A 15,784-nucleotide genomic window follows, 5' to 3' on the forward strand; every position below is an offset into this window, starting at 1 on the left:
ATTACCGTTTAGACGTGAAATATTGAAAGCAAAATCTACGAAAATAAATAGATGGCAAAAATAAAAAAAAAATGACAAAATTAAACTAGAATGCAATTCCTCGTTATTATTATCCAAAATTACTTCTTAGTATCACTTAAAATCAAATAAGTATTCAAAAGTCTTCCTCTGTAGAAAAATCCTTCTCCAAACTTTGAATTGTGGGACTTAGCTAAAATTTTCTGAATGCTACACTAACTGAAAGTCCTCTACGCTGCTAGAAAATGTTAAAATTGAAAATAAAGAAAACCAATTTATTAGACGAAGTTACAAAATATATCTATTAGATATCTAATCATATGTCAAACATTGCATCAAAAGTCAAACGCCTTTCAATTCTAAATTACGACTAACGATGAATACAACCGTGAAGAGGAAAAGTGGGATTTTTTTAAACACCGGATCATCACCGAAAACCATTGCTTGGCGTTTTTTTGAATATTAGCACCAGCATGATAAGAACATGTTGAAAGTATCAAGCAACAAGGCACAGGATAGTGAAAGAATTTTTTGAAAGAGACGAAAAAACGCTGATAATACACAATTAAATCAGACAGTATCATAGCCAGCGGGAATAAAGCAAAGGAGATTGTAAATCTTAGAAGTCTGCGTCAAGGGTGAATACGTGATTTTCTGTTGAGGACATGACGCCAAGCTTTTGGTATTCTCCAACTCGCTTTTCAAAAAAGTTCGTCTTTCCTTCAAGTGAGATCTGCTCCATGAAATCAAATGGATTTTCTACATTGTACACCTTAAATAAAAAGCATAAAATTACAATAATGAAAATTTTGCTCATTTGCTTGTTTCAATGAAGCAAAACAAATGAAGTGAAAATTAATTTATGTAGAACAGCTTTGTAGAAAAGAGCCTATTCCGAAATAAAAAATACCAGAATCTGGACTGCCAAAAACAAAACAAACTATACGATTTAAAATTTAAATTTATAGTTTTATAGCTCGTGGATCCATTTAGTTTTCTTAATTCATACATCCTAATAATTAATTAATAACATTGTAATACAAATAATGGTTCTAAAAAGGCTGTTTCCTCCGATTTTGTCTTGCACGCCATTTTCTCTCTGTTTGTTTTACGTTTATAGTTAAATAAGACTCAGTGGCGAATATTTTTTTTTCTCTAGTTAACTAATACAAAAATATAAAAACAAAAGGACCTTTAAAAATTACTCGATATTTTGAAATAGATCTTTCAATTAACTTTTAGAATGAGCAGACTGCTTTATTGAACTGAAGAATCTTCTAATCCCATTTATTTTCTCTGCTTTCTTTTATCGACAAACACAGATCTTTACGTCAAAAAAGAAAAAAAAAGAAAAAAGAAATCCACAAAGATGAAATTAAGCTATATTTAGAAACATATTTATCGCAGGTGAATTGCACGTGACCTTACTTAATATAAAGAGCTATCCTACATAAAACAGCTAGTTCTGTTATGTTTACAAAATAAACTAGCCCTAAATTTTGCCAGAATCCTTTTACAACAATAATTAAGTCTTCGTCGACTACTTATACCATTCGGAACCACGACCATTCAGTATTATCTCTGAATTATCCAGTTAAATATCTAAAGGCCTTATAAAAATCTTTTATTCCATCGCTCGCTTAGGGTGGGGGATTAGGCATTTAGCTCTTAAGTGGATTATTAACACGCTGTCAATAATTTACGCGCTACCAATAGACGAAAAATGGAAATGAAAGTTTCAGCCGTTTGATAGTACAGGGTCTGAGAATAGGTTTGAAAATTAATGTTAAGAGAGATTGTCGCTTATATTAGGAGTAAATATGGACAGTTGCAATATTAGGTATAAGACCTAGACACCACTATTAGTAAAGAACACAGATGCAGCCAAGGCTTGGGGTAGTTCTTTTTGCAATTGCCAAAGGTTTGTACAAGTATGAAAACTATTTTAAGAAATAAGATTAAAATAATAGAAATCAAGGAAGTGACAGTTACTGAATATAGTTCTGAACATGTATGTTTAAAAAAGTTGAGGAAGAGATTATAGACATTTTCCAATAAAATTATCTGAGGATACTCTTTAGTGATGATAATTCAGTGACTGCATATTGAAGAGAAACCTCTATAGAATATAGTCCAATCTTACAGTCTCGGTCTATAATGAAAGAAAGGTTTAGGTCAACTTCTACGATCTATAATTATATATAAGATAATAATTCTTAAAGACGAAAAGATGAACCTTTTCAAAAGATCACAAGTGGCAATTAATTTAAATTAAGGTAATTGAAATTAATACATCGCCAAATGTGCATAAGTTACACAATATTGTGATGTGGAGCTCTGTCTGGAGGTGCTACCAAAAATTGCGCTCTTTGACTTGAGTCGAAAAAAAAGCAGGACGTCCACAAAAGAAGTGGAAATCGATTATTAAGTTTAAGGAACGTAGGAACTTCGTGAGCGAATGAGGACTGAAGCTATAAATACGTTGGGATAGAGGATGAGCTTCTACAGATCTGTTTTTGGGTTGCTTTGTGCTCTAGTGAGTTGTTAGTACAAGTAGGAAAGTAAAACTATTACGATGTAACTAGAATCTACCATATGTACAACTTTCAAATTACAGTTAGTTATGGTCAGGGACAGTTCCCTGAAAGAGGTATAATTGTATACAGGGCCCCTGGAGAGCTTAGAAAATACATACTATCAACCCCAACTCTATGGGGGCCAGTTTTATGTACAAGCAAACTTTCATGGCTGTAATATCCCAAGCAAGATTCCCAGGGTTTAATCCTGAAGGACTAATTACCAGGGAACATGTACACACATAGGCATCTATAGCTGAAGCCATAATAAGCCGCAATAGCATGATTTTAAACTAGGCCCACCCAAGCGTGATTTTTTAAACGCTCCCTGCAATTACGAGATTGCTGCCTTTCCAATTCTTTTGACTACAGGTGGGACGGTGATAGTAATCCGTTAACAAAGAGAACAAACAGAAGAAAAATAGGTGGGATCAGGAATTTAGGTATGAATTTAATTTGGGAGGGATGTGGGAGTTGCGAAAATTGCCAACAAAGGTGAATATGACAAGTGCAAAAGCTTGGTGAATAACAGTTGTTTCTTTTATGAGTGTGCGGAGGGGGAGGCAGCCAAACTATCCAGTAACCTCTGTACGTTTCAGGGTAAAAAAGTAAATACACAAATAGATGCAATACCTTTTTGCAGCCAAGTTCTAAAAGCAAACGATCAGCGACAAATTCGATGTATCTCTTCATCAAAGTGCCATTCATTCCAATCATGTCAACTGGAAGAGCATCTGTTAAGAATTCTTGCTCTATCTTGACAGCGTCTACAATAATTTGCACTATTCTACTTTCTGATGGTTTCTTCACAAGATGCTTAAACATCAAGCATGCAAAATCGCAATGAAGTCCCTAAAAGAGAAACAAAATGGAATACAAAAATAAAAAAAAGATATGGCAAATTATACGACAAAATATGGGCGACTTCAAATAAATATAGAAATTTCACGGAAGGGACAAATAGACAATGGCATCCTCTCTACAAATATGCAGGCATTTATGATATTCTATAAAATTTTTGTAGTTTCCCAAGGATTCATTCATTTCAAGCGCTCTTTTTAAATTTTCACTCCCCCTCCCCCATAATATTGGGCCACAGAAACAAAATCCTTCGTGTGTCTTATTCTTCCAGACGTCATTCAACCATCACATACTACAATGCTTCATTTCCCAGTAAACGATATTTTTTCAGATGTTCCATTTCTCATCGCAACACGACACCATGAGCTACTTTGATAGCAAGATATTTCTGCTATCTATGCGAAAAAAAAAAAAAATCTTCACTATCTAATATCCGGAGCTAATTGCTAAGATGCTATTGCTATAAGTTTCATTAAAAAAATAAATAGAATTCAAAATCTTGAATTCCAAGACAATGAACATGTACAAACTATGAAATAAAGTAGTATGAAATCATTTTCCGTTTGAAAGGACACGTGAAAATGTCTGAACATTCGTGAATTAATTTCAATGGAGTAAACGGATGCGGGTAAAGTTAAATTAATTTAACTGATATCGCGGTTTTAACAGGGAATAAGCCAACATTCCATCTATTATGGCCTCTGACCTCCTCTTATATTATGATCTCATTCACCGAAAGTAGCAATTCAAAAATAAATTTTGGGACATTTCATTTTATAAGAAGTTGGAAGTGACTATTGAGTAATATGCCTTTTAGTTATGGCCTATAGTCAGCAGAGAATACACTCTTATTAGTAAGCCAAAACACTAAATTTGTCAGATATAGCTTGAGAGGAAACATATTTCGGACAAGAATCAGATATCTTCTTTCGGTGCATTTCCCCCAGTTGTTCCAGTTGAGAAGGTGTATTTACTTCATATCTGTATACGTAGTAACGAGCAAAACGGCATATATTCACTTCATCATGTTTGCGACAGTAGCTCAAACCCAGTAGAGAGAGATGCTTGGCCAGTAGTAACAAAAATTTTAAAAATACACTTTCAAAGAAACTGTCAGTGAAAATGAAACCCCAATCGACGCTGATTTGGCTATGACTCAGCTGAGTACTCTTAATACTACTACTAACAACTCACTGAAACACCAAACCACCTGAGGGCAACAGAGCTGCGTACGCTTCTTCTCCGCCCCAATTTATTCGATGGCCCACTCTTCATCCCTTCCCATTCAGTCACGACCTGCTTTATGCTCGGTTGCAACGATGGCCAAAAAGCATAATCTTTGGCAATCTGTCATCCTTCACCAAAGAAGTGCGGCATTGTCACCTTACCCTTTCTTTCATTATAACCCTAGAAACTGGAATCGAACCAAACTCTTCTTACAGCTTATTGTTAGATATACGGTCAGTCAAACGAGTATCTAAGGCTATTCTTAGAGAATTCCTTTGGAAAATCTTCAAAAATGTTCCTCTGTCTTTTCTCGAAGTTCCCATGTTTCAGATCCATACTTGACAAATCTCGTTATCGTCGCTTCCGATATTCTAAAGAAACTGAGCAGTAATTTGTAATTCCGGAAATATATTTCAATAATTGTGAAAGAGCCTGGAACCCTTCAAACATGATGTCAAATCGAAATACAAAGAAGCCATTGAAATTGTCGTTATTGAAAACCCTATATCTAAAGTCTACGCTTCCCTTAAAAACAAAGAAAACACCATTTTCGTATGGTTAGCACTAGTGTCTTCATTTTTTCCCCTTTTTTAGTTCTAACATACTACTGGGAAACCCCTAAAAACCGGATAAGGGCTCATATAAACGTTAATGTTAACTCCAACACACTGTTTGTATATTCGTACTGATAGTACCATGTTTGATTGAAATATGGCATTTAAAAAATGCCACTTTCGTGTGCCATGCCTGAAACAGAAATTGATAACAGTCGGTAGTCCATAATAAAAAGGTATTAAGCAGAATTGGTAAAATAGATATATTATGCAGATGAATCTCCAAATTAGGAAGTGCCACATGGAATTAACATTTGAGATATTCTAAGTCCATCTTGTCACCGAATAACTCAGGCATTATAATTTATCTCGTGATAAATTATTCGTTTAGCAGAGGGGGGGGGGGGGAGTACGGGGATAACAACACCTCATTTTTGTTTTGTTTTTTCAAAGAAAAGAATGCTGAATCGGTAACAGACAACTGGAGCATAAAATGAATATCTGATTTGAAACTATTAGATAACTTGTCGAATATAGATTGAGAAAATCAAAACAATTAGTTTAGCATGTCCATGCGACCAAAGCAAATCACTGTAGAACTATTTGTATTTTGCCGTTTCTTTGAAAGCCACCACTGACTGTATGATATTCTTATGTATTAACCCCACAGAATCTTATCAAGGCCGCCCATATGATTTTTCTTTTGGGGGGGGGGGGGAATATTTTGTCCCCTATCATCTTCTATTGTTTCTTGTACCCTTGGCCTAGGAAGTTGCGGGTGTGTATTTAAAACCGTCACAAAAAACTTCTTGTCCTTTTTTTGGACGAACCAACATTTTTTCTTCTAAAGTTTCTTGCGTAATAGTCCTCATGTTCCATGGACTGAAAGATAAAAGCTTTAAGACAATAAAAAAAAGATTTGGTCCTTTTCGGACAACATTTTGGAGCACTATACCTATAGACTAATTTATTTTTAATATTAAGTTTTCCTTGGCCCAGTGACTTACGGGTGCAATTCATCAACTGATCAGGGACAGAAAATTTTTTTGGTCCATTATCAGGTTCCTCTAACACCTCCCTTCCCTAAAAAAATGTGTGGTCAACTTCAACCACCCAAAGATTCTGGAAGTTTCAAGTAAAACAGAAAACAAAATAAAGCAGTTTTCACGGTTTTTTTTTAGGCCGCAGTTTTCAGGTACCTTTGTACCCCAAATTAACACTGTTTCTTGTAAACGATGATCTACTCAGGCCAAGGACTTATGATTTTATGTTTCAAGCAATTCAGGAAAAGATTTCCGTTCCTTTTTCAGGCGAACCAATATTTGTTTCGTTTTTTTTTTGGCAGATTGGGGTCCTCTTGACAATAAATTTCAGATACAAGTTTCAAGCCAATTGGACAAGCAAGCCAATGGACAAGTTTTGTACATTTGTAAGAGGCTCACGGTTCCAATCTATCTTCTGGCGATTGAGGGTTGCCATGGCCCAGAAACTTACGGCTGTAAGTTTCAAACTAACCAGGGGAAGTTTGTTTTACCCATTTATAGGCTCCGTACCCCCCCCCCCCCCGCCTACGAACAAAAATGTGTGGTCGCTTTAACCCAGGCATTGGAGATTGGAACATTTCTTGTACATTTCAGCTTAGATTATTTTTTTTTCCTGGCCATATTGGGCCAGCAATTGAAAGGTCTAAGTTTTAAGCCGTTCAAAAGAAAAAAAATTGTCCGCCCTTTGTTGGGCCCCGTTTTTGGGGAAACCGATATTTTTTTTCTCTACTTTACTGAAAATAAAACACATTTTAAATGTTATCACTTTTTTAAGTTTAATAATTAGAAAATTATCAAGACTTTCAGCAATAAATATCAGTACATGTATATTAAACTGTCAGTTTTTTCAGTAAAGTGTAAATTATGTTCTTGCCTTCAAAAGGCATGGGGAGCATCAGCCCCACTCGTGCTAATTTCTGCTCGTTTTGAGTTTGTTTCAGTTATTTATTGTAATTTCTATTCGTTTTGATTCTCATTTATTTATCATTGGTGATTTGTGGTAGTTTTACGCTTGGAAAATTATTTGAATTTATTTCAGCTCATTTTTGGCTTAACGTCACTCTACTTTTATTTGGAAAACCTGTTATGTGGAAAGTTTTTTTGAATTAATCTTTCTTAAAGGCAAAGCTAGACCGTTGCTTCTGACTATTACCGAAGTGTGACGAAGAACTTGAGGTCCAGTTTATTGTGCATTTTAGAAAAAAAAAACTCAAGACTGACAAAAAAGATTTAACTAGAGTTAACAAAGAAAAGTGAAGAACAGGATTTAAAATTAACCAAAATTAACACAGATCAGACCACTATATACCAAATAAAGATAGTCTTATCAGCTGGATACAATTTTTTACATTTTTTTCTTTTTAAAAACCACACGAAAAAAAGGGAAAAAAAAATGCAAAATACTAATAAACCTTTGACTACTCAATCGTATAATCAACAAAATATCAGATAGGCTTTTTCTTTTGTGCGAGACATTATGAATAGTCAAATAGCTCACCTCATCTCTGGAAATAAGCTCATTGCTGAAAGTCAATCCTGGCATAAGACCTCTTTTTTTCAGCCAAAAGATGGCTGCAAAACTTCCTGAGAAGAATATACCTTCGACTGCAGCAAAGGCAACAACTCTTTCAGCAAAGCTTGCACTTTTGTGCGAAATCCATTGGAGAGCCCAGTCCGCCTTCTTTTTCACTGGTGGAAGCGTTTCAATAGCGTTGAAAAGTCGCTCTCTGTAAAAGTACGAGAAAGATAGAAATAAGAAAATAGATGTAGAAAAAACTGTGAAACAAGGACGAAAATGAGCATAACGAACCATTAAATCTAAAGGGTGTATGCTCAGTCGTTTTATGACATAAAATGGAAACATAAATATATAAATACAAAACACATTAAGTAAACATTTCATAAATGGTGAACATATTGCAACTTGTTAAATCAGAGGTTGGCAATTAATTTCGATTCGCACCATTGGAAGACCCAAAACGCATCTTGGCCCCAGCCCTGCCCAGCACAATCCCTCCCACCTAAACTTTCATTAATATAATGTTGTAGTCTTTTAACTCACGATATTTAAGGGACAATTAATGTAATGTCAAAAACGATCAAAAATTAAACGTTAAAAATAATTTTTTTTTGGTCACGCTGGGACTGTCTTCAATTAAAGTATACCAAGTACATATTTAGAAAATTGAGTTTTATTTCTACCGAAGCTGGTAGTTGAGAATTTCTAATCTTGCAGATTACAGATTACATGTCTTCAGTACATCTTTCAGAACTGGCTTTTAGTTCGCATTTAAGCTGGTCTTTAAGGACCTTTAACACCGTTTATTAAAAATATGAGTTACGTCTCAATGAAGAAGAAGTTCAATACCAAAAGTGTAAATTTCCCGAAGCGTATTATTTTCATAACGGTTGACATTCAAAGATGTTTAGGGTTGCTGATTACAAACCTGAGGCAAAAACTAAAACACAGAAATATTAAATTATTCTGCAGCTATTCTTATCACGACTGCTACTACCAAGTTTCTACTATTAATTAATATTAATCAAACTTGTTAGCCATGCAAAACCTAGATCAATTATCCAACAATCATAAATTAAGCTAAAACACATTGTCCCATGAAAATTAAAGAACGAACTGAAAACTTAAAACGACCAGAAACTAGCTTACAGAATATTTTTAAATATATTCTTTTCAAATATACAGAAAACTTATAGACTAAACTTTCAACATAAGATCATTATTTAGCATTTAGTAAAGCGCAAATGAAACACTAGCCTAATAATATTGTGGATCGTCCTAGTAATGCGGAAGCTCATTCTAAATGAATTGACCCAAATGGGAACTGGTCATCAACTGATGCTTCTTGATAAATTTTCCTACCTATAAATTATCAGAAAATGGTATCTAGCAAGAGCAATGAGAAAAATATAAGGAAGTTCATTTTAGAAAGCCACACATTTACCCTATATATGATGAGAGGTTCATAACTTCTATTGCAGGAAGAGGAGGATCCCAAACCTGTCCTTATGACGTTTTTCGGTTTGAATATTTCAAAGCCTTCTGAGCAAAATATATGAAGGGTACTTCAGGAGTATTTGACATGAACACTACAAAGAAGACTATATTTTCTTAGCAGTTTTTCAAAAAGAATACCAACCTTTCTTTTGGTTCTCTGACATAAGTATCAATAAGAAGAGAGTACATCTCGCTGTGAATATTTTCAATCGCTATTTGAAACCCGTAAAAGCATCTTGCTTCTGGAATCTGGACTTCTTGAGAGAAACGCTCAACAAGGTTCTCATTTACGATACCATCAGATGCGGCGAAAAAGGCCAGAACATGCGACACAAAATGTTTTTCTTCTGGTTTCAGCTTTGCCCAGTCATCCAAATCCTTTAATAGAAAAAGAACTGAACCAAATATATCTAATTTTATAGCAGAGTGCTGGAACAAAGGTAACAAGGAGATTATTTCAATTAACAGTTAATTAACTTTGTTGTGTAGAATATAGAAGAAAAGGAAGAAAATTTATGATTAGAAGAGGAAGAAGCAAACATTGGAGTTTAATGCAGAAGAAATAAAGCTTTCAATGTTCTAGCAATGTTCTAGGTCCAATGTTCTAGCAATTCTTTGCTTTTACAATATAATCGCTACTAATAAGCTGATACTGTACTGTCACACAGTAAAAGGAACTATTCCCAATTACTCTAAAATTAAGAGGCAAAATAAAGAGATTTCTCGGATTGTTGTAGCATTCTATACATGGCTCAGACCTCCAATGTTTCAAAAACTAAAAGCTGTTACTTCTAGTTTAGATTTTTCTTATTTTAAAGTTGTTTTCATCTCAATTACAAGCTTGGCAGCCGTAGCCACTAGGCATTTGCAAATGGGTTCGGACCTTTGAATATCTTCGTGGTTCCAAAATTATGCAGTATATTTTTGCAGTATAGCACTATAAAAGAGGATAAAAGAACATGTACATTTCTAATAGATTATTACACAATCGAAATTTTTATTTGAAAAAAAAATTAAGAGTAAGGTGAAAACTATCTTACTTTGGAGAGATCTACTTCTTCAATTGTCCAAAATGAAGCCTCTGCCTTTTTATACATCTGCCAAATGTCATGGTACTGAATTGGGAATAAAACAAATCTTTTGGGGTTCTCTTTTAATAAAGGCTCAGTCTCCTCATCAAAATCCAATGTGTGTTTTGCAGCTGAGGTCTTCACAACCAAATCAGTGTCAGATGAAACTCTCACTTTTTTCATTGGTGAAGTCAAATCCTGAAACAATGTCATTTTTGTATTAGCTTGACAGATTAATTATGAGCAGAGGCTGTGGTATATCTATGTAAGAAAACAAACATTCTATGCTGTTATCAAAGCCAGTTAAAAATCAAAATTCAAATGCAAACTGAAACATGCTTTATTTTATTTTTTTTTGAAAAGTTGAAACTTTCTTTAAATTATTGGTTGATTTGGCATTCAGTATAAAAACTGTGATCTATAGGATCTTCAAACCTTTTTAGTCTTGTTGTTTTTGGAACTTTCAGATTGTTGACTAATAAATACACTAATACCATTGTTCTTGATTAATGTTTGGGCCTATTTAAAATCGATACAAAAGTTCAGTACAGGCTCAAAGTTTCTGCATTAAATTTAAATTAACTGTAAGTTATTTTGACACAAACAAATCGTCCTTCTTTGAGCCTCTTTTTAGAAGGAGAGAGGGAGGATGTTGCAACGTCTTTGTAAAGATTCTTAACAAGCAAAACTTTTTCTTATCCTTACGTTAGCATTATCCATTGATTAGTTGGTGTCAGTTTTTACAGAAGATTTGTTTCTGGGTGGAGTGAAGATAAAAAAAAGTCCATTCCAGTGTTGATTGATAATAGGTCAGCCTTCACAGATTTTGTAGGTCCTGATTATTTCCCAATTTTTTCTTTGCAAGAGATACAATTTGCCAGTTTTATCTAATAAATGAAGGAAACTCAGGCAATTGGTAACTGGACTGCAATCCTTAATTTGATACAAATGTCACCAATGGGTAGGTTCTATTTGTAGAATATCGACAAACAAAAATTAGTTTTAGTTTATCTCAAAGACAAAGCTTGTTGGTAGAACTGTCATGAACTTAACCTAGCCTATGTGCTTCAAACATGGGAAATATCCTGAATATAAGACCAAATTTGGTTTTCCCAGATGTTAACCCTCTGTAGAAAAGCTCTTGGATATACTTACAGAATTTGTCTTTGTGTAGCCACTGGTATACTAAGAACACTTTTCAGTGTTTTGGTTAGTAGCATCCAGAAATACATTGGCTACCTTCCACAAGAAAATGAAGGAATTGCAGACTTTGTTGAAATTCAGAGAAAAAAGAGCTTAACAAATCACATAACAGTGACAAGTGGTTAAATTAAGCAGTAGGCCCACAAGAAGAAGGAGGTAATAGAATAATCTCCAACTGTTCCAAATCAAGTGCAGACTGGGGCAAAAACATTTAGGGGAAGAACAGATTGTTTTGCCAAATATATATATTTATATATATACATACATGGAATGAAGTATACAGTATTCAAAACGAAAATACATAGTTCATGAAAGTAGCTTTTTCTAACTGATGCAAGAGCAAACACTTCAACCTTGACTCCATCCCATGAAATTCCAACTTCCTTTAAATTTAGAAAGCGTTTTAGAGGATATAAAATATAGCCATGTTGTACTCACAACTATATTATTTACTGAGTGCCTAAAAAAAAAAACTATTTTTTATGAAAATAAAGCAAATAAATTAACCCTTTTGGTCTGGAATCATTGTACTTCACCTCTATCAAAAGACTAGTCTTTATACCCAAGTTCAAGCTCAAAACCATAATTTATGTTGCTTTCTAAACTAAACAGTATACATCCAAAAGAGGCTCAGAGATGAGTGGCTATTCAAAAGTAGGGTTGTTGATAACTAATACATAAAAATCACTAGTCTAGGCATTATGGTTGGGAAAAGATTGCAAAGACTTGTATTATTATATTTGCAGTAACACCTTCCCAAATATCTGTATTTATTTATTTTTTTGGCAGTAATATAATGAAAACTGAGCATGGTTGTAATACATTAGTCTTTTCCAATAAAATGTATATCATTTTATGGTGTAGAGACAAGAAAAAGTAATTTTGGTAAGGGATTCAAATTTGCAATAGCCTAAGATAGGACACTCTATCCTTTTACCACCTGTACTGTGTGCTTAGTCCAAATATAGGGTCCTCCAAACTGAAGGCCTGGACTGATATCTTCATTCTATATACATCTTATGCACCACTCACAGAAATTTTAACCACTAATACAATTTGTGGCTTCAGATATCCTCCTTCCACCCACAAAAATAAGCTTATTTATAAATTGTTATATAGCTACAGCCTATATTTACTAGAGCTACTAAAATTATGACAAACATCATATTTCAGTAGGTTCCAGTAGTTCTAAGTTGATTTGTTGTCACAGAAATCTTCCTCATTTGGCATTTTCAGCCCATTTTGTCTAAATTGATTGTTTTGCAAGATAGAATAATGAAAATTTGGGAACTTAAAAAGAGTGCTAGAACTTTAAATTATCATTTAAATGAACCCTCTCCTAATTAATTTACAACTACTGATTTGCTGTGATTGACCACTTGGAAAAACAAACAAATAGCATGTATCTAAGACCATTTTTCTTAGAGAACTGAATCTTATATTTTGTAAGTCTTTCATTTATCTGAGTATAAAAAAGCAATGTTTGCTTTGCTATTATTTCCCATGTAAACTTCATACTGCACTTGTTCAAAAATTGTTATTACCAAATTTTTTAGATAGACCATTATTTAAAGTCTCTTATCTCTTTGAGGATTCTTCTCCCTTTTCACTACATCTCTTGCTATATCTCCCTCTTTTTCTTATCTCTCTGGCTTCCTCCTTAACCTAGTCTATATTTATCCAAAAAATAAACAGCCTTTTAAGAGTGACAATAACAGATAAGCAATGTTAGATTCAAAATGTTCTAAGTTTTTATTATTCAAATTAAATCTCATCTACTAGGGCATAAGGACTAGCAAAATGAAAAAGAAGACAATAAAAGGTAAAATTCTAGTTAATTGACTTCTTGCTATCTCAGAAAGAGTTTAGGTTAGGAAAATGAAACTTTCAGGAATGAATCTACAGACTAAAGTATGTCCCAGGAAGGTATTTTGAAGCAACTACCTGCACTCCTTCTCCCTCTAGAGGGCCCTGACCTTTGATGACCTTTAAAATATGTGTTACAAAAGTGAAACCTTGCAAAATAGGTCTTCTGCTTAATTGCAGTACAACAAAAGGTAAAATTATAGTTAAATGACTTCTTGCCATCTCAGTATGGGTTACATTAGGAAAATGAAACTTTCAGGAATGAATCTACAGACTAAAACATGTCCCAGGAAGGTATTTTGAAGCAACTACCTCCACTCCTTCTCTGTCTAGAGGGCCCTGACCTTTAGAATTATGTGTGTTATAAAAGTGAAACCTTGCAAAATAGATCTTCTGCTTAATTGAAGCACAACAAAATTGTTTTCAGCTTTGTAAATTTGCTCATTTCCATTTTATAAGGTTTTAAAGATATGCAAATACATTTCCTAAATTTTGAAGAAAAACATTGATATGGCTCAAAATTCTACTCAAATAAAAGAAATTGCATTTTCATAACTAAAGGCAGAGAAAAAGCAACTAGTAACTGAAAATTAAGGTAAAATGTTGTTTTGTCAAAATTTCAATAGGTAAAGACCTGTCATGTAGGCAAATTTCAGGGCCCTCTAAAGGCAGAAAGGAGCGGAGGTGGGTACTTTAAAATACCTTCCCGGGACATACTTTGGCCTGTAGACCTATCCCTGAAAGTTTCATAATGATGATAGAAGGTAATAAGCTTACCTAAGCTATGGATGTCAGGCGACTGATTTTTCTTTGAACGATAATTTCGACAGGACCTGTGCCTGTCATCATCAGGTTAATTCAATTAACCTGATGATGACAGGCACAGGTCCTGTCGAAATTATCGTTTGAAGGAAAATCAGTCACCTGACATCCATAGCTTAGGTAAGCTTATTACCTTCTATCATCATTATGTATGAAAGTCAGGTTGGCCTCAGAGAATATACCCTGAAAGTTTCATTTTCCTAACCTAAACTCTTTCTGAGATAGCAAAAAGTCAATTAACTAGAATTTTACCTATTTATTAGGCTAGTTTATAGGCTACTTGGAAAGAACACACAAAAGATAAGTCTACCTTTAGCCTATGCAAATAGTGGAATGGCTTCTAAATTTACCTGGGTTACATTTACTTACTGTATCTGTGACATGTCGGTCTTGATAGCCAGTATTTTCAATGGAAGCCAGTGTGGGAGCCATTACTTATTCTTCAACAACCTAGCTGAAAACACTGCAAGAAAAATATGATCTGTGCAGCACCAAGATCTGGATAAGATTAATAAGAGGAACGGAAAACACACAAATATATAGAACAGGACAATGAACTTCTCCCAAGTTCTCTACAGTTGCGGTTGTTAAAAAGGCGCCTAGTTTTGAATTTCGCGGGTAAAGTTATATAAGCTACACAATCAAAAGCTTACGGCGTTGATTTAAAAAAAAACATATTGATACCAGCATTTAGAGACAGCAAAGTCTCTAAAATTTTTAAATTTAGTAAAATTTTATTTATAAATAAAAAAATTTATTTTATCTCACAAGTCTCAGAAAGTAGCTGAGAAGCAAAAATCATGGAGAAGGGTCATGGTCTACACCATAGCACAAAATCGCCTAGATCTTGCTCAAAATGTTTATTCCAACAGCTTTCTTTCTTTAAAAAAAGTGTGGTAAAAAACCCCCTAACCCCGAAAAGTCTGTGCCATAATTTCGGTACTTGTAGCATCAACAGCAACACAACAACAAATGATGAATTCCAAGTTTAATAAGGATTACAAGTAAGAGTGGTGCAGCTTCCGCCCTTCCCTGCCCCTAATTATAAATAAATAAACGGCTTGAATACTATCGTCATTCTATTGAAAATTATAGGAATTTTGAACAGTATGGTTTTTATTTGGCAAACCATCAACAACGAAAAAGAAAGAAAACCACCATAATAACTAAGGTTACTGAAAAGAACTACTGAAATTAAAATGCTACTACTACTAACAACTCACTACAGCACCAAGCCGCCTGAGTTCAATACAGCTACACACCCTCATCCACCATCTAGATTTATTCAAAACATCCCTCTTTATACCCTCCCAAGAAATTATTATTACCAATAAATTTTTCTTTACGACATCCTCCGACCCTGTTCTTGGACGATCCGCTTCTCGTTTGTCGCTCGATGGTTGACCGACAAGGACACTCTTTGGCAATCTGTCATGCTTAATCCGCAAGACGCGTCCTAGCTGTCCCATCTTTTCCCTTATTATAGCCCTAGAAAGTGGGATTGAACCACATTTACCGAACAGCTTAC

General features: G+C 34.3%; 1 protein-coding gene across 1 annotated transcript; it reads right to left on the bottom strand.

The window, feature by feature from the left end:
* Positions 1-279: 279 nt before the first annotated feature.
* LOC136041800 (ribonucleoside-diphosphate reductase subunit M2 B-like) lies at positions 280-14,863 on the bottom strand. Its single transcript, XM_065726555.1, has 6 exons — positions 14,626-14,863; positions 10,336-10,563; positions 9,438-9,673; positions 7,778-8,006; positions 3,228-3,446; positions 280-790 (listed from the first exon to the last, which is right to left on the bottom strand). Exons 1-6 carry the CDS (start codon positions 14,686-14,688, stop codon positions 638-640), a joined length of 1,128 nt encoding a protein of 375 aa, XP_065582627.1. The 5' UTR covers positions 14,689-14,863; the 3' UTR covers positions 280-637.
* Between the last annotated feature and the right edge of the window lie 921 nt (positions 14,864-15,784).

This window comes from Artemia franciscana, unplaced genomic scaffold, assembly GCF_032884065.1.
Source record: "Artemia franciscana unplaced genomic scaffold, ASM3288406v1 PGA_scaffold_38, whole genome shotgun sequence".
Classification (NCBI taxonomy): domain Eukaryota; kingdom Metazoa; phylum Arthropoda; class Branchiopoda; order Anostraca; family Artemiidae; genus Artemia; species Artemia franciscana.